The sequence below is a fragment of the Pipistrellus hanaki genome (assembly GCF_964339955.1).
Source record: "Pipistrellus hanaki genome assembly, chromosome: 1".
In the NCBI taxonomy this organism is placed as follows: Eukaryota; Metazoa; Chordata; class Mammalia; order Chiroptera; family Vespertilionidae; genus Pipistrellus; species Pipistrellus hanaki.
Window position 1 is genome coordinate 205,387,248 of NC_140503.1, and position 19,996 is coordinate 205,407,243.

The 19,996-nt window shown below is 35.2% G+C and overlaps 1 protein-coding gene across 5 annotated transcripts in view; it reads left to right on the plus strand.

Annotated features, from left to right (window-relative positions):
• RAB28 (RAB28, member RAS oncogene family) overlaps positions 1 to 19,996 on the plus strand; it is a 64,041-nt gene that overhangs the window by 11,415 nt on the left and 32,630 nt on the right. For 4 of the 5 annotated variants that reach the window (XM_084895552.1, XM_084895551.1, XM_084895554.1 and 1 more), the window contains one exon: positions 11,060 to 11,189. In XM_084895552.1, coding sequence (XP_084751678.1) covers positions 11,060 to 11,189 — 130 coding nt within the window. Of the gene's footprint in view, positions 1 to 11,059; positions 11,190 to 12,665; positions 12,927 to 19,996 lie in introns of those variants that run through there. The other variant, XM_084895553.1, reaches the window with a different exon arrangement.

Genomic DNA, 19,996 nt, shown 5'->3' on the forward strand with positions numbered 1-19,996 from the left:
TGGGCTTGTGCCCAGTCAGTCCTGATGCTGGTCCCAGTCCCGATCATGGTTCAGATGGGCTGGGAGGAGAGGGGTGTGCAGTGGGAGTGTGTGGGAGAGGTTTGTGCCACTGCAGCTGTGCTCACCAGCCCTGAGCCCAGGATCTGGCGCCTGTCAGCGGAGTGGTGCTCCCACTGTGGGAGCGCACTGACCACCAGGGGGCAGCTTTTGCACTGAGCGTCTGCCCCCTGGTGGTCAGTGCATGTCATAACAACCGGTTGAACTGTTGATCAGTCAAATGGTCACTTAGGCTTTTAAATATATATAGATTGTTCTTTGTCTCCTGAAAAGCCTTCCTGCTCACTTAACATTTTCTCTTGTGACCATATGACTTGATATTTTATGCATGCTTATTTTTCCCTTGAAAGGTACATCGCAAGTTTTGGTTTCTGCCTTTATTATTGTTTAATTTTTTGTTTTAAACTAAACTGATTATGTTTAAAGTGGATATTAAACTAAAGAAAAATTGCTGAACAGAGATTTGTGCAAATCAGCAGTCCTTGTTTCACATAGTTGGTAAATGGGATTTGAAAATAAAAATCTTTTCCCACTTTGCTCCATTAAGATCTATCTTCAAGGACAAATATTGGATTAAAAAAAAAAGAAAATTAGATTAGTCAAGCTTCTTATGATATTTGATTCTGAGTGTCAAATAGAATCTTTTTATGTTTTATAGATGAACTAGAGTTAGTGGAGAACAGGAAGATTTTATGTATCTCAGCATAAATAATATCAAATTCAATTAATTTATTTAAAACTTAGGGGAATATTACACTCATGCATTGGAATCTTTAATTTTACCATATGTAAAGTCATTAAAAATTGTTTGATATACTTAAATTATTTAAAGTTTGTTAATGTTATAAAATTATGGTGTTATATAAAAATTAATAATGTGAAATTCATGAAATATAGAATTAACCATTTTACAGTATATAAACAAATGAGAGACCAGGTGACACAAACAACACTTATTTCTTACAGTTCTGGAGGCTGAGAAGTCCAAGATTAAGGTCTATGACATTCCCTCAAATCATCTTTTGTACAGTGTATGTTTTATACTATGACATCCCCTCAAATCATCTTTTGTACAGTGTATGTTTTATACTATTACATACCTGCTTATAATTAGTAGGCATTGTGGGCAAATTTGTAGAAATTTCAGAAATTTCTTTTTTTGAGAGTACTTGAGGTTAGTACTACTTCTCTATTCTCTTCTAATTCACCTCATATCTTGGGAGGAAGAGAATGTTATATTTTTTAGAACTTGTTATGTAAGATTTCTATTTTGAAGGTGTTTTTTTTCTCTCTCTTTGATGATGTCTTATTTATATTTTACAATTTCTGTGAATGTTGTAAGCATATACCATGTTTTATTAAACAACAATATAATACAGTATTTCTGAGAGGTTCATTAACATTTGCATGAAAGCATCTCAGGAAACTAGTAATTCTGAGATGATAAAATAAATTGTCATAAATTAATGTAATGAAATAAATTTTCTCTCTTTTCCAGAGATTCTAAATTAAATGCTATATAAAATATATAGAGTGCATTTACTAGTAGTTTCTTGTTAAAATTTGTCTGATTTTTTTTATCCAGGTTAGAGACGCTCTGACTATAATTCACTACCATAAATTGGGGGAACTGTTATTTTTCAAGAACAAAGCTTTCAAATAGCATTTTAATATAGTTAACTTTATATTATATCATGTAATTATTATTCAAAGTGGATCAATACTGTTTCTAGAGTTGTTGATGCTATCTATTACCTATCTCATGAGTACTTTGTATTTTAGTACACACGTTACAGGATAGAACTCTTCATAAATAATGTTTTGATAAGCTGTTTTGAAGACATCAGTCTAATGTATTATTAGGATTTTATTTTAGATTCTCTAGTTTATGTATTGGGTATAAAAAGAATTATCTTAAAACCATCGGAGCTATTAAGTTAGTGAATTTGTTTTTAAAAAGCCTTTTGAAACATCTATGAAGAAGCTCATTTATTGTATAGAAACTGACATAGTTTCAAATAAAACTGATTACTTTATCCTCTTCACTTCCCCCACTCCAGTAGCATTAAACTTTAGTAATTGTCTGTTGAATAGTGTTGTGTGAAACAAAATTGAATTGACACCCAAGAAAGAATTAGTGAGATATTTTGACAAGAACTGTTCTAAGAATTGAGGTATATCCCAGTTAAATTCCCAGATTTAGAATTGCCTTAACTTTTCCTAGGAGTCTTCAGAAAGATGTTATAGGCTATTTTTCACAGTGGTTACGAGCAAACACACAGTGCGTAGTGTTTAGTGCCCTGTAACCTGTGGCTAACAGAGGCTAATAACAAACCTCAGAGAAGGACTGCGTGTTTCATTTTGGTAGCTCTTTCTGTCCTGGAATCTAAGTGGTTTGCAAACACTGCTCTACTGAGCACTGAGGATAAGCTAGCTCAATGAAGTATAGTCGTTTGTGAGTTAAACATAAGTACTATTGTGTGCCAGTGCCCCACGCAGATGAGCCAGCCTGTTAACCACCAACAAAAGGATTTGGTGTCGGTATGACCACTGAGGAGAGATCACATCTGAAGTGGGATTCCCTGAGCCCCTCTGCTATCTTTTATTATGAAATTTTTAGTTAGATGTTTGCCAACTTATATCTAATTTTATTTGCAGACCTCTCTTGCTTTCCTCTTTCTTCTTACAGATTGTACTTATTTCAAGGTAGATGATTGTATAATCAATATGATTTATTTCTATATATGATTAAACACTAAAGTACATTATTTGTCATACAAACCAAGGAGAAAAATCACCTACATTTTGAGAATAGGGAACTTTTCATTTTAGAGAAGGTTAAATTGTGTGTGTGTGCCTTATAAAATTTAGAAATAAATCTGTGAAATACTTTCTAAGACTGTTGTGTTGCCACCAGTGTTTGTTTCTTCAATTATTCCTACCAATTATTCCTTTGCAAATGGCATCCATTTGATTTACTGACTCATCATGCTTGTTAGATATGGTGATAAGTAAAATAGATGAAAACAAAATACTATATGAAGTAATTTTATATAATATTTACTAAATGTCTTGAGGTTTACAAAGAGGAGGGAATTGTAGGGGAGAAAGAGATGTTAAGATATAGAAAATGGAGGAAATTATTGTGAAGAATTTGAAAATATAGCAGGATTTATTAAACTTGAAATCTGATTTCCAAAAGTCATGGCAGAAATATTTGGGAAGAAGAGGAGCAAATTGGGAAGAGGAAGCACAGGGACGTAAGGGGATAATGACACAGGAAAAGGATGAGTGGCGGGTAGATGGGTGGTAAAAGAGGGTACCAGGGACATGGCACATGATGATTGGTTTAGATATCTACAAGATTACCAAGAAAATTATTTCCAGTATCCCCAGTAGATTCTTTTCAGATTTTAGTTGTTACCAAGATGTGTTGGATTTGTGAGGGAGTTGTATTGTAACTTCTTTTAGCTGAGAAGATTCTGATAGAATTCTGGAAGGAATCAGAAGAGGTCTGGATTGATCCCTGTGGTGCTGGTATAAACTCCCCCAGAGGGGAGTACTTAGAGGTCTGGCTTTGGTGTGCCGAAGCTGGTGGCCAGAGCCCTGGGAGTCAGCGTCTGCTTATATGATTTTGGTAGTTTGTGTCTTTCAAGGAATTGGTCCATTTCATTTAAGTTGTCAAATTTTAGTTATAGAGTTGCTTATAGTCCTTTATTATCCTTTTAAGGTCTATGGGATCTTATTAATTTGCCTCTTCTCTATCCCTCCCTTTTTGGTTAAGTTGGCTAGAGAGTTACCAACTTCTGATTTTGTTCATTTTATTTATTGTTTTCCTCTTTTCAGCTTTATTGATCTCTAGGTAATTTTTATTATTTAGTTTTTCTGCTTGCATTGCCACATGTGTCAAACACAAGGCCCGCGGGCCAAATCCAGCCCGCCAGGCCTTGCAATGTGGCCCGCACCGCGCTGTCATCACTGCACTCCGCTGTCAGTTTATGACATTGTCAGTTTATGACTGTTCAGTAAACCATTCGGCCCGCGATTTAGGCTGGATTTTAGATTTTGGCCCCTTCGCTGATTGAGTTCGACACCCCTACATTAGGCTAACGTTGCTCTTCTTCCTTAGTTTCTAAAGTGGAAGCTCAGGCTATTGATACTTCTTTTCTAACATATATATTCAGTGCTGTATACTTTTCTGTCAGCACTGTTATTGCTCTATTTCAAAAGTTTTGATAAGTTGTAATTTTATTAGTTTTAGGTATTTTTAACTTCTCTTGAGACTTTTTTTTTGACCCATGTGTTATTTTGAAGTATGTTGTTTAATCTCCAAATATTTTGAGTTTTCCAGCTATCTTTCTAATTGCTGATTTCTAATTTAATTTCATTGTAGTCTGTCTACTAACATGTTTTGTATAATTTCTATTCTTATAAATTTGCTAAGGTATATTTTATGGCCCACAGTATAATCCAAGCATGTCAAACTCAGCCCACAACGAATATTTTTCTGGCCCAAATATAATGGTATGTAAGAAACATTTTAATAAAAAAGTTTGTAACTTAATTTTTATATCATTCTGTTATACATAATTATTAATATTGAAGTATAATGTTCGCTAATGACTGATTACTGTAATCATGTTGCATTCGTTTCTCTTATACGCCTTATGTGCAGACATACCATTTCTAGCAACGAATATTTTAACAGCCGATAGCCACATCATTAGTCTTGCACTGACTTATTTGGTGTGCGCAACAGGAAATATTTCACTTTTGGAGAACAAGAAAAACAGGTTTATTTGTGTTATTCTTATTAATTTGTGCAGTTATTCAGTGTCTAGTAAGTTAATGTTAAAGAAAAATAATTTTTATTAAAATGTTCTATTTATGTTAATGATTACTTATTTCAGTCCTTTGTTTTTAGCATGTCTGTATCAAAATAAACCCATGTTTCTGTGAAAATTGAAGCCTTTGTGTTTTTTTTTGTGGCCCACATAAACTTAAACCTTGTTTATTTGGACAGTGTTTGTCTTTGGGTTTGACATGCTTGGTATAGTCTATCTTAGTGAGTGTCTCATGTGAATTTGATAAGAGTGTAAATTCTAATGTTGTTGGACAAACTGTTCTGTAAATGTCAATTAGATGATGCTGATTGTTAGTGCTATTTGGTTCAACTTACTGTTTTCTGCTTTATGTATCAATTAATGAAAAAGGGGTGTTGAAGTCTCCATTTATATTACTGGATCTGAGGATTTGGAATTTCTTATAGTTCTATCCCTTTGGTCTCATGTATTTTGATACTCTGTTATTAGGTATATGTACATGAAAAATTATTATATCTTCTTGGAAAATTGACCCCTTTATTATGATACCAACCTTTATACTTTAAATATTTTTTTTTCTGAAGTCTGATTTGTCTGAAATTAATACAGTGACTGTAGCTTTCTTTTTATTAACGTTAACATGGTATTTCTGTATTTCCTTACTTTTAATCTCTATCTTTATATGTAAAGTGAGTTTCCTGTAGACAACATATAAGTTGAATCTTGGTTTTAAAATTCTCTGATAATCTCTGTCTTTTTAATTGGTATATTTAGATCATTCACATTTGAAGTGATTATTGATATAGTTGGGTTAATATCTATCATAACATGTTTGTTTTCTATTCCTTGCTTTTGGTCTTTTCTGGTTCTATTTTTTAAAAATTTAAATTCTTTATTGTTTAAAGTAGGGGTGTCGAACTCAATCAGAGAAGGGGCCAAAATCTAAAATCCAGCCTAAATCGCGGGCCGAATGGTTTACTGAACAGTCATAAACTGACAATGTCATAAACTGACAGCGGAGTGCAGTGATGACAGCGCGGTGCGGGCCACATTGCAAGGCCTGGCGGGCTGGATTTGGCCCGCGGGCCTTGTGTTTGACACATGTGGTTTAAAGTGTTACCTGAGTCTCCTTTTTTCCCCCATTGACCTTTCCCTAGCCACTCCCACCTCCCTTATCTTTTTTTTTTTTTTTTAACTTTTCTTGTTATCTTCTTTCTTAGCCTGTTAATTATACTTAAAAATCTTTCTCTAGAGTTTGCAATATACAGTTTTAACTAATCTAAGTGTACTTTCATATAACACTATATTGTTTCACATTTAGTTAAGATACCTTATAAAAGAACTAGAGGCCCGGTGCACAAAATAAGTGCACTCGGCGTGGGGGTGGGAGGAGTTCCTCAGCCAGACCTGCACCTTCTCCAATCTGGGACCCCAGGAATGGGGCCTAAACTGGCAGTCAGACATCCCTCTTGCAATCAGAGACCACTGGCTCCTAACCGCTCACCTGCCTGCATGATCTCCCCTAACCACTCTACCTGCCTGCCTGATTACCCCTAACTGCTCTCCTGCAGTCCTGGTCACCCCATAACTGCCCTCCCTGCCAGCTTGTTTGCCCCCTAACTGCTCCCCTGCCTGCCTGCCTGCCTGCCTGATCACCCCTAACCACTCTACCTGCCTGCCTGATCACCCTTAACTGCTTCTGCTTGCCAGCTTGATCACCCCCTAACTGATCCCAACCTGGTCACCCTCTAATTGCCCCCCTGCCAGCCCTGCCGCCCCCTAACTGTCCCCCTGCTGGCCTGGCCATCCTCCTAACTGCTCCCCTGCCAGCTTGATTGCCCCCTAACCGCTTGCCTGCCGGCCTGCCTGATCACCCCTAACCACTCTATCTGCCAGCCTGATTACCTCTAACTGCCCTCTGTTTGACAGCCTGGTCACCCCTAATTGCCCTCCTGCCAGTCTGGTCACCCCCTAACTGTCCGGAAAGAGGTCGGACGTCCAGAAGATGTCCGGTTGACCTGGTCTAATAAGCATATTACCCTTTTATTAGTATAGATAATCTGAATCCATCTCCCATTCTTTAGGGCATTGCTGTCATCATTTTGCTTGTCAATATGCTAAAATCACTCAATTTATTATTACTCTGATTAGTTTAAACAATAAACACTTGTTTCTTCTCTGGTACTTTACCTTTCTTTATGGAGAACTGAATTTCTTATTCATAATATCATTTCCTTCTCTCTGAAGAACCTCTTTTAACATTTATTGCACGGCAGGTCTACTGTTTGTGAATTCCTTTAGTTTTTGTTTATTTGAGAAAGTCTTTATTTCTCCCTCACTTATGAAGGATAATTTTACATATAGAATTCTAGACCTTTTTAACACTTAAAGTATTTCCTTCTTTTCTTACTTACATGATTTCTGATAAGAAATTCTCTGTAATTCTTATCCTTGTTTTTCTATAGATAAGGTTTACTCCCTCACTCTCAGCTTCTTTCAGAATTTTCTCTTTTTGTTTTTTTTGGTTTTGTTTTTGTTAATTTTCACCTGAATATTTTTTCCATTGATTTTTATAGAGAGTGAAAGGAAAGGGTAGAGAAAGAGAGGTACATTGGTGAGAGAGAAACTTCATGGATCAGTTGCCCCTTGCATGCCCCCTACTGGGGGATCGAGCCTGAAACCTGGGCATATGCCCTGATCAGAAAATTGAACTAGTGACTTCTTGGTTTCTGGGTCAATGCTTAACCACTTAACCACACTGGCTGGACATTATGGTTTTTTTTTTTTTTTTTTTTTTTTTTCGAGAGAGGAATGGAGAGGGAGAGAGGAATGGAGAGGGAAAGAGAAAAACATCAATGTGAGAACAAAAGATTGACCAGCTGCCTCCCACACACCAACTACTGGCAATTGAGACCAGAACCTTTTGTTGTACAGGACTTTGCTCCAACCAGATGACCCACCCGACCAGGGCTCCTTTTTTTATTCTTTAGAGTTTACATCTCTTTGTTTATGTTACTTACCCTTTTATTAGAATTTTTAACATATTAATCATAGTTATTTTAACCTTGGTCTGACGCCCTAGTTGGTTTGGCTCAGTGGGTAGAGTGTTGGCTTGCATGTGGACTGAATGGTCTTAGGTTCTATTCCGGTCAAGGGCACATGCTTGGTTTGCAGGCTCGATCACCAGTAGGGGGTGTGCAGGAGGCATTCGATCAATGATTCTCTCTCATTGATGTTTCTCTCTCCCTCTACCTTCCTCTCTGAAATCAATACAAATATATTTTTAAAATAAAAAGTAAAATAACCGTATTTTCCAGCGTATAAGACGACTTTTGAAACGGAAAAAAAGTCAACCGAAAATCGGGGGCAAAAGTCCAAAATTGCACAAAAATTACCTGCAGATCTTGACGGCAAAGTCAGTCTTTTCTTTGAAGTGGGGGTTAGTCTTATACAGCGAATATAGGCCTAAACCTATGTTTTAACTGTAAAATTAGGGGGTCGTCTTATACGCCGGAAAATACGGTAATAAATTCTTGGTCTGATAATTCCAACTCTATTTTATCTGAGTTTGATCCCAATGATTGCTTTTTCTTTTCAAACTGCCTTTTAGTGTTCTAATTTTTTGTTGAAAGCTAGACATGCTGTATTGAGTAATAAGAACTCAGTCTAATAGGCCTTTATTGTGAGGTTTTGTGTTAACATGGCCAGGAGTTGGTCTGAATTTAATGTTAACTGAAGCTATAGGTGCCAGAGACATCAAATTCCTCTATGTCTTTGAGTTTTTCCTCTCCTTTTTTCTGAGTGTCTTAAACAATTCTTTCTTAGTTGAAGTTTGTGTCTTATAGCTTTTTCAGCTATAATCCACTACTATTATACTTCATCTATGTTGGTATTTAGTTAAGTATAAGGGTGATTGATATTGCATTATAATTATAGAATATTTAAATTGGAAGGGATTTTATTTAACTCAATTATTTAATTTCAGAGGGTGATTGATATTGCATAATAATTATATAATATTTATACTGGAAGGGATTTTAACTCAATTATTTAATTTCAGAGGCAAATAACCCAAGATTCAGAGAGAATAAGTGACTTGGAGGCCAGTGTAGTATAATAAAAGAGCATGATACTGGAAGACCATAACAGCAGTATGCTAGAATCAGTTTGGGAGAATTATTGTTAAATTCAGGAGTTTTTGTGAACCAGTTGAATACATTTATGGTTAAAAATTATAAATAAACTTACAAATTATATAAAAACAAATATATGCTCAAAATGCACACTTACCAATTATTTTGCTATATATATTATATATATATATTAAAATATATTTTTATTGATTTCAGAGAAGAAGGAAGAGTGAGAGAGAGAGAGAGAGAGAGAGAGAGAGAGAGAGAGAGAGAGAGAGAAAAACAGCGATGATGAGAAATAATCATTGATTTGCTGCCTCCTGCACGCCACCTACTGGGGACCAATCCTGCAACCCAATCATGTGCTGTTGATTGGAATTGAACCTGGGACCTTTCAGTCTGCAGGCCGACGCTCTATCTACCGAGCCAAACCAGCTAGGGCTATTTTGCTATATATTTTTATTATCTATGTTTTGGAGATTATTTATGTTTAGTGTCCCTGCGTGGTGGAGGTGCTATATAGTGATGTCCTGTCATGCTCTGTGATCAGTGAAGTGACTTTGATAACTTGAAAATGGCCACACAGCAATATTTACACCATAGAAATTGGCAAATTCTACAAACAACACTCTTCTGACACCCACCTGTACCATCCCCTGAACCAATCTATTAATATTTACCAAGATATCACAGGCCATGATTCCTGTGTTGGTATACTTGTCTGTTTACTAGTATGTGCTTGGTTTTGGTGCAAGACTGTGGGTTCCTGGAGGTTTGGAATTTATATCCCTAGCATCCAGCACAGTGCTAGGCATATAGTTGGCAGACAAAATGTTTGTGGAATGAATGAGCAAACTTTATATTTATTCAGTCTTTGATTCAAATTCTGGCTCAATTACTTAACTAGCTGTGTGACCTTGGTTATTTTAACCTCTGTTTATTAGTAAAATGAGAATAATAAACCAGCTTTGCATGCTTGTTCTGATGATTAATGAAAAGATCTAGAGTTGTCTAGGACATTATAGGTGCAAAAAGTAGTCAATATTTAGGATTATAAACTGAGAAGAAGGAGACATAAATGCTATTAGGGTCCAGACTTATATTGTATGCAGAACTTTGTATTAAGTGTTTGACCACAAACTGGATGAGAATCAAGAATCTGGCACTGTTATTTTTGTGTGTACATACTTCTCCTTCCCCCACAAAATAATGGGATATATTAAAAGGAATATGATACATAAGAGGCAGGAAGCAATCCCTCTGTTATATTTGGCTTTGTCCATGCTCTTACTACAGAATCATATCTAGTTTTACATTGCTCATTTTAAAGAGGATGTCAAAAAATTGTATGGAGAGTGTCCTGGGAAGAACCAACAACTGTGATTAAAGGGATAGAAAATAGGTCCTTTGAGGCAAGTTTAGGAATTGAGTTTGTTTATTCTGGAAAGGAGACAGTAAAGGCGTTTCTTAACTATCTTTAAGTACATGAAGGGTTATTACAAGGAGGATACTCACATGTTGTTCTCCAAATGCACAGAGGACCAAAAGAGGAAATCAATTTATTTCATTTAAAGAAAATTGTGTTAAAACACTGAAATGGACTATCAAGGGATGTCATGGACTTTCTTTTTAAAAAAAAATATTTAAAAAGAGCAGCAGCAGATGGTTTTTTTTATTGAAAGGTTTAAATATTTGACCTCATGAAAGTAACAGACAGGATTGTAGACCTTGCGGCTTTTTCTGTGACATATTTTCTTACATTGATTGTAACTTACCAAGCATATCCCAGATATCTTATTAGGAAACCACTTAGAACTTGATAAAATTATTATTTAGCTTGCTTTACTTGGCTTGGGTTTATCTTGAATGAAAAGATTCAGTATTATTTGTCTGCTAATAGCTAAATCAAAGTAAGTTTATATATAGCATAGTCCACGTTTGTATTTTTACACGATTCTAGGTATATCTGAAGCATTACTTAGAGTATTTAATATTAATATTATTTTCAAGTAGTGTATTACAAATATTCTGTAACTCTTGTGACAGGGAGTCCTCTTGGTATATGACATTACAAATTATCAAAGCTTCGAGAATCTGGAAGACTGGTATACTGTGGTGAAGAAAGTGAGCGAGGAGTCGGAAACTCAGCCACTGATTGCCTTGGTGGGCAATAAAAGTAAGTTAATAATGCTTATAAATATATAATAAAGTTTATTTGCCTATCCTATTGTTTTTATTTCTAAAAATGTTTGGAAACACAAGTAGATACAGCTTTCCTGGAGTAAGCAAATTGCTTAAAGAGAAAATTCCTAAAGATGTGTACAGTCTTTTCAATAGCAGTTTTGATGCTGATCTATCTTAACTGCTGTGCTGCTTTGGCCAATTCCTGTTAAGGTAAGTTCTGCTCTGCCTGTGTGTTTTGGCTTCCTGAGGTCTAAGGAAACAGCGCGGCCTATTAAGAACAGCAACACAGCTGCAGATTTTATGATATTGCTCTGCAGCTTCACTCTGCCCCAGAGATTTTGGGAGATACATTTCATTAAATGATCCCCTATTCTAGGGAAGGGAGCAGTGTCTGTGTGGAATTTTGTGTGTATTGTTTTTTGCTCCCATAAAGTTCCTTTCTGAATTTTTCAGGCTCTGCAATATAAATAAATTTTTTTTTGGAAAAAGTGTGTTATAATGGGGAAATAGTAGTGCTTGGTAAAAATGATGGGTAAATAATTTTTGAGATTCGTCTTTTGGGTTACGATGTACAGCAGGTAAAGATGGTAAGACAATGTAGAACAAGACTTAATTGGTTCATCGTCCTCCAGTGCAGTTACTTGGAAGAGTCCCTACAAAGGAGTTTCAATTATATAGAATATTATGATATGACCTAATCTTTTACAACTTATTTGAGGACAGAAAAAGAGAAAATGAATAAAAATTATACCATGAAAGATTTAGGTCAGAAACTGTTTCCTGTCTACAAGCATTGTTAAATCAATATCCAAGTATACTTAGGAAGAGAATTATCTTTGCCAAAAGTCTTTAATAGTAGAGTGCATTTTTTTTTGTCTGCAATTGGTTAGGAAATAGTACTTCCTGAAAGACTAAACCAAGATTTCTTCATTATGTGGTTTTGCACACTTAGATGAACATGTAATAAATCCAAGCCTTATTTTAAAACCGTTATAAAACAGGTGTGAATATCATTTCTCTGAAGAGTTAAAAATACAAATATTATATTGTTTTTAGGAAACAGAATTACATATCACAAGATGTATAGGTTGGATAAAAGATACAGTTTTTTTTTTTTTTTAAAGATTAGTAAAATATTCTCATCTATTTTGTATATAATTATAATTGACTGAATTAAATACTTTAAAACTTTGCTCATCTATTTTGTATATAATTATAATTGACTGAATTAAATACTTTTCAATTCATTGAAATCCCCCTTTACAAATCATGAGTTTGGTGAGCTAAGATTCTATTTCTAAGGTGGACTTTTTATTTTAGGAGATAATTTCTTGGTCATTATGTTACCAAAGAATTGGCTTATTTTATGGTTAAATGTGTGCTTTATTTGAGGTTTCCCATTAACTTTTGGGAAATTGTAGAGTAGGGAAGGAGGATAGGGGTTCCGATTTGTTTTCATTTCTTTCAGGATATCATCTAACCACCATCTGGAGTAATGGCGTAGTGGTACATAATTATATACATTATGTGTTTATGTGTGAGGCATCCGGCGTTGGTCGCTGTCAGAGGCAGGATGTCAGACTAGATAGGCTATTGAACTGTGCTTGGTTGTGCCATTCCGAGTTATATAAATTTATGCAAAAAATGATCAGTGTTATGTTTGAGATTTCATAGCATAAAAATCAAAAGAATTTTTTCACTCTTGGCTTAGCTCTAACCACTTTCGTGTATTTATAATACTCCTTCAGAATGAGATCATATAATAGAGTATGCAGTCACACAGAATGATATACTATATGTAAAATGAAGAGATTATAGATAAACATTTTCCTGAATATTATTTCATATGATCATGTAATGAAAGAGTTTATAATTTGTGTTTCTAAATTGATGTTGTATTTGTATAGTAATATGCATTCATTTTCTTTTTTGGATATAAAATTATATTAAAAGCAAAGACTTCACCTACTGGTTAAAGGCAAAGAGAAAGAAACATGATGGGAAGACAGCTGAAATTATATTATTCCAATTATCTACACAAGTCATCTTCTGCCTAAATGTGCAATTTAAAATTCATCATTGTTTCCTATTCTTTGCAAATTCACTAGAAAGCATATGTTGAAGAGAAATAGGCGTAGGCCCTGAATATATTGGCAGCAATAGCCATCTTTTAGCCAAAGTTCAGTAGAAGCACAGAAAATTTCCTCACAAAGTGTGTGTTTATGAGTGCGTGTGCATTCATAGGCATGTGTGAATTTGTTCCATTATAAGACCTTATGATTAGAAATATATGAAATCATTTACTTTTTATTAAAATATAATACACTCAGAAATTTGGGCTGAGGATAGAAGATGGTCTTAGGTAAGGGTGAATTATGGGTTTATTTTTGTAAAAAATTTTGTGTTTTATTATGTTTAAATATAAAGAGTAACTAGAGTAGGTTAATAAAGTAGCCAGAAGAGGAAGGGACTTGCTTTAATGACATAGACAGAATTGGTAATTAGTAAGTTATTCCAGTGTATGATACTTAAAAGTATATAATGTTTAAAGCAAATTTACGGACTTTATTTCATTCTATATTCTGAAAAGCTTTAAGAGATTAATGTTCTTTATACTAATTAAGACTTTAAATGAAGTATTGAGTGTAGTTAAGATCACAGGAATTTGATTTTGACAGATTTGTTTTCAAGCCCAATTTCTTCCCTTTACAGCACTGTGACAATCAGAGAAGCTACTTTATATTTCTAAGCCTCCATTTCCTCTTCTGGAAATAAGGGTAATAAGTTTCTGTCTGATAAAGTTGGTTTAAAGATTAAACGAGATATTACATGAAAAACACTTAGCATGTGGTCTTATCCAATGTTAGTGCTCAATAATATTATTATTCTTAATCATAGTAGTCTTTTAAAAGCATTAACTATGTTGACATATTGAAAAGCATCCAAATTGGAAAAGAAAAAATAAAATTGTCATTATTCTCAGATGACATAATATTGTACATAGAAAACCATAAAGACTCCATCAAAAAACTAATAGACTTAATAAATGAATTTGGCAATGTAGCAGGATACAAAATTAACATCCAAAAGTCTATGACTTTTTTATACACCAATAATGAACTTACAGAAAGAGAAACTAAAAAAACAATCCCATTTACCATTACAACAAAAAAATTAAGATACCTAGGAATAAATTTAAACAAAGGAAGTAAAGGATCTATACTCAGAAAATTACAGGATGCTGAAAAAAAAGATATAGGAACACATAAACAAATGGAATAATATACCATGTTCTTGGATTGGTAGAATCAAGATCATTAAAATGTCCATACTACCCAAAACAATCTATAAACTCAATGCAATCCCCATTAAAATACCAGCAGCATACTTCAAAGACTTAGAACAAACTCTGCAAAAATTCATCTGGAATAAAAAAGACCCCAAATAGCTGCAGCAATCTTGAGAAAAAAGAACAAAGTTGGAGGGATCACAATACCAGATATTAAGCTATATTACAAAGCCACTATTTCCAAAACTGCCTGGTACTGGCACAAGAACAGACATATAGACCAATGAAACAGAACAGAGAACCCAGAAATTGACATAAGCCATTATGCTCAATTAATATTTGACCAAGGAGGCAAGAGCATAAAATGGAGTCAAGATAGTTTCTTCAATATATGGTGTTGGGAAAATTGGACAGATACATGCAAAAAAATGACACTAAAGCACCAACTTACACCATACACGAAAATAAACTCAAAATGGATAAAGGACTTAAATGTAAGACGGGAAACCATAAAAATCTTAGAAGAGGCCATAGGCAGCAAAATAGCAGACATTTGTCGTAGCAGTATCTTTACCGATACAGCTCCTAGGGCATGGAAACTAAGGAGAAAATAAACAAATGGGACTACATCAAAATAAAAAGCTTCTGCACAGCATAAGAAACCATCAACAAAACAAGAAAGCCCACTGCATGGGAGAACATATTTGCCAATGTTATCTCTGATAAGTGTTTGATCTCGAACATTTACTGGGAACTCATACAACTTAACAAAAGGAAGATAATCCAATAAAAAATGGGCAAAGGACCTAAATAGACACTTTTTGAAAGAGGACATACAGAGGCCAAGAGACATATGAAAACATGCTCGAAGTCACTAATCATCCTAGAGATGCAAATCAAAACAACAGTGAGGTACCATCTCACACCTGTCGGAATGGCTATCATCAAAAAATCAACAAAGACAAGTGCTGGCTAGGATGCGGAGAAAAAGGAACTTCACTGCTGGTGGGAATGCAGACTGGTGCAGCCATTGTGAAAAAGTATGGCGTTTCCTCAAAAAATTAAAAATGGAACTGCCATTTGACCCAGTGATCCCACTTATAGGAATATATTCCAAGAAACTAGAAACACCAATCAGAAAGGATATATGCAGCCCTATGTTCTTAGCAGCACAATTTATAATAGCCGAGATTTAGAAATAGCCTAGGTGCCCACCAGCAGATGAGTGGATTAGAAAACTGGTACATCTACACAATGGAATAATAAGCTGCTGTAAAAAAAGGAATTCTTACCATTTGCAATAGCATGCATAGAGCTGGAGTGCATTATGCTAAGCGTGTGGTTGGCAAACTGCAGCTTGCGAGCCACATGCGGCTCTTTGGCCCCCTGAGTGTGGCTCTTCCACAAAACACCATGGCCTGGGCGAGTCTATTTTGAAGAAGTGGCATTAGAAGAAGTTTAATTTAAAAAATTTGGCTCTCAAAAGAAGTTTCAATCGTTGTACTGTTGGTATTTGGCTCTGTTGACTAATGAGTTTGTGTACTACTGTACTAAGTGAAATAAGCCAGTCAGAGGAAGATAAATATCACATGATCTCACTCATTTGTGGAATATAAAAACATCATAAACTAATGAATAAAAATAGATATAGAAACAAAGAAGCATCGAACAGACTGTCAAACTACATTCGGAAGTCAGGGGAGGGTTGGGGGGATTAAGAGATCAACTGAAGGACTGGTATGCATGCATATAAGCATAACCAATGGACACAGACATGGGGGCTGGTAGGGCATGTGCTGGAGGGTAGAAGTGGCCGGGAGGTCAATGCGAGAAAAAGGAGGCATGTACTACTATTTGTAATATTTTAAACAATAAAAAAATGAAATGAGTTAGCCCATAAAAAAATAAATAAAAGCATTAACTATAGCTTCAATTTGAATAATCACAAATTATAAATTAGTAGAGCTGAAATAGAAGTTTTATAAAAGTGGCCTGGAGGAAATGGTTCCTAGAGAATTTCTTTGTTACCATCTTATTCCTTGTTTTTGTTTTCAGGTTGATAGTTCTCAGATTGTGTGTTGGATAGGCAATTCATTCAGCAAACATTCTCCAGTGCCAGCTATGTGTGTGCCACTAGTCATTGTGAATTTGCACAAAAGTTGAGCTGGAGAGACTGCTTAAGGAGTGATTGGACTTGCTAACCCAGGTCTTAATTTTGATCTTTTTTTTTCCCCCCTGCCATATTCAGGTTTTCTAAAAATCTTGACTGTTTTTTGCTCTGTTTGGTAGTTGAGATGAATAAATCAGTTTTGTCCAAATCTTCACTGAAGCTCCTACTTTTCCCTAGTGAGATAAAAATAAATTTTTGGTAGGTAAGTTTCAAAATGAGAATGAGGGTAAGTCATTTATTTATTCCGTATATTTTATGGGAAGTTCATTGAAGTTTGATGATGACTATAGCCCCATGTGGAATGAGTTGTCTCACGGGCTACAGATGCAGTCACATGAGCACCCAGAAAAATAATATTACCGCCTGAGGTAACTTATGTCATTCAGAGAGCCAAGGCCACCAGGCCTAATATTTGGTGTCCTGGCCTTGAAAATCTTGCGCTCCTAGCACCGGGGCACTCTCATTTGATCAGAGCCTACACTGAAGAGTCTCGGATTTTCAGTTAATGTCCACTTAGGGGCTTATTACTGGTGGACCCTGGCCATGGCCTCACATACCACCACTGCCTCTCATGGGAGCTGCTGCTGTAGTCAGCCTGTTATTGGTCTTCCCGCTCCTAGCTTTGCTCTTCTGCAATCTAGTTCCCTAGTGGGAAATTGTAATATACAACTCTGCAGCTTAAAATCCTCTAGTGCTTTCTCATCATGCTTAGAATGAAATCCAAGCTCCTTATCCAGGAGCACTAGGTGGTCTCAAACCTGACCACTACTGTAGTACATGTTCCCTTACCCACTGTGTGCATAAGGCCCATTGTATGTCTACTTCTAACACACTCCAAGTTAATTTGCACCTTAGGGTTTGCTCTGTTTGAAAGGCTTTTTCTTCTGGTCATTGCTTGGCTGGCTCCATTTGGTCATTTGGATCTCATTTTAAATGTCTTCTCTTCAGAGTTGCCTTCTTCACCCACTCAATCTAAAGGAGCCATCTAGTCCCCTTCTGTCAGGACATTCTGACTGTGTTACCTGCGTAGTGTCATTGCCATCTGATACTGTTTCTTGTTTGTTTCTTGTCTGTCTTTCCCCACTAAAATCTAAGCTCTGTGAGAGCTAAGGACCTCATCACTTAGAACAGTGTCTGAATAAATGCATACTGAATGAATGAAGAAAAGCCTTTTCATGAAGACTGTTGAAATTCGAAGTGTTTATGGCATGGGATGTGTTAATCAGGGAAAATGGTTTTTTTAATGAGGAAAAATACATATGTAGATGCAGGGTATCTTTTAGATGGCCTTCAGAGCCAATTGGCTTACTGAATTCCATCCTGGTGAGTAATGTCAGAGAGAGTTCCTTTGGAAATGCATTGGAGTTATACAATACTGGATGATGTTTGAGATAATATCATAGATTTTATGTCATGATTTTAAGGTAAATAAACATAAAAGAATTAAGAATTTTGCTTCTTTTTCCTAACATGTGACTTTTACATAATGCCTTTTACATGTTGCCTTTTTATTTATAAATTGTTTATTTTTATATTTATTTAAAAAATCATGATCTGTACTAATGTACAGTTTTAACCTTTCTCCTCCCAGTGTTTAAGGAAAGGTTCAAATTGAAATGAACATTTAGGAATATTGTTTTTTAAAGAATAGTTTTAATTTTAACCATGTTTTATAATCCCTGCCTCTTTAATTTGTCATTTTGTTATTTTCTGTCTTTAAGCTGTTATGTTTTTTTTTTTATTATCTGGTCCATCAGCTAGTTTCTCCCCTGACTAGCTAACATTCTTAGTTGGATAGATTGTAAACAGAAATTAACAGGGGTTGCATAGGAGCTGCCCTCTTCCTGATTTATAGGTTCTTAGTTAGTGGAGGGGTGGTGGTTATCCATAGCTTGTATTGGAGGTAGGAATTATCATGCTCTGGGACAGAGTGGATGGATGAATGATTTCTACTCTTAAAGATATTAACCAGATCCTTTCCCAAATAAAGACTAATAACTCAGATTTTTAAACAATCTTCATGACAGATGAGAGCATAGAGAAGAGTGCATCAAGACTAATTAACAATGTTGAGTGTATATTCTTCTTAACAGTGATTGATTGTTCTTGGAGTACTATCTCTGCCCAGGAAGTGATGTTTTACACTGCCAGGTTCAAAGGTTACATTTTAATGTACCCTGTAAGTTGTGTTCTCTGAACTCAGTGGAAATGTATTAGTAAAACAAGTAAATTTCAAATTGAAAATTTTACTGATGCACTTAATAAAATGATCACAAAGCTTTTAAAAAGACTGTTCTTTTTCTCCATAATAGAGGAGTATAAGAGGTGGTTATATGTCCATTTTGAAAAACTTAATGAGAATTTACATGAAAGTCCTTGCCTATACTGTGACTCTTTTGAGTCTTCAAAATTCCTATTTTATATGGAGAGTAGAAATTTGAAACTTGGATTTTTATTTTGAAGGATTCATATTAACTTCTACAATATTATAACAAAGTGAATGAGTGAGTCATTATCAGTTTACTTAAGAGAATTTAAAATTTATAAGGCATAAACAAAAACTTTTGAGGATTTGAAAAGCTCATTTTGTTTATACATTCTAAATTAAAACATTCTGCTCCTTGTCCATTTGTTTTAATGCTTTGGTTCTTTTTCCTGGGAATAGTATCCCAGAGTATCATATCCAAGTGTCTTTTTCAGATGGACCTAACATTTCGGTTTTGATTGCTTTCTTATTTTTGCTTTTTATCTTTTTACATGTAAATTTGGCAAACACAGCAATGTTAATTTACTTACTGGGAGATGCTGATGTTCCTATACTAAAGCATCGGTATTCTGTACAGTGAGTGAGAGATATTTTAATGTACACACTGAAACTGTTCTCTTGTATCATACTTCAATTCTTAATGTACTTTTAGAGCATTCTGATATAATTCCAAGTTTAATTGGTTGAGTAGTTTTTCAAATTTAAGTTTGATATAAAGAGGGACAGACCTAGGAAGAGGATGAGTCAGGAACAGCTTTGTAGGCTACTGTAAGGGCTTTGACGTTTACTCGGTGTGATGGAAAGCCACTGAGAGCCTTGATCAGAGTGAAGTGGTTTAGTTTGAAAAGATCACTATAGTTTTGTTTTTGAGAATATACCATAGTGGGTAATTCAGGTGATAAATAAGGGGGGCATGGAGCAGGGTGATAGCTGTGGAAACAGTGAGACGAGGTTGGCTTCTGGATATATTTTGAAGGTAGGGGTGATGCTTTTTGTCATAGAATGGTTGTGAAGTAGAGGAGAGAAGATAAAGCCAAGATTTTTTTGCATAAGCGTCTTGAATGTTGAAATTCA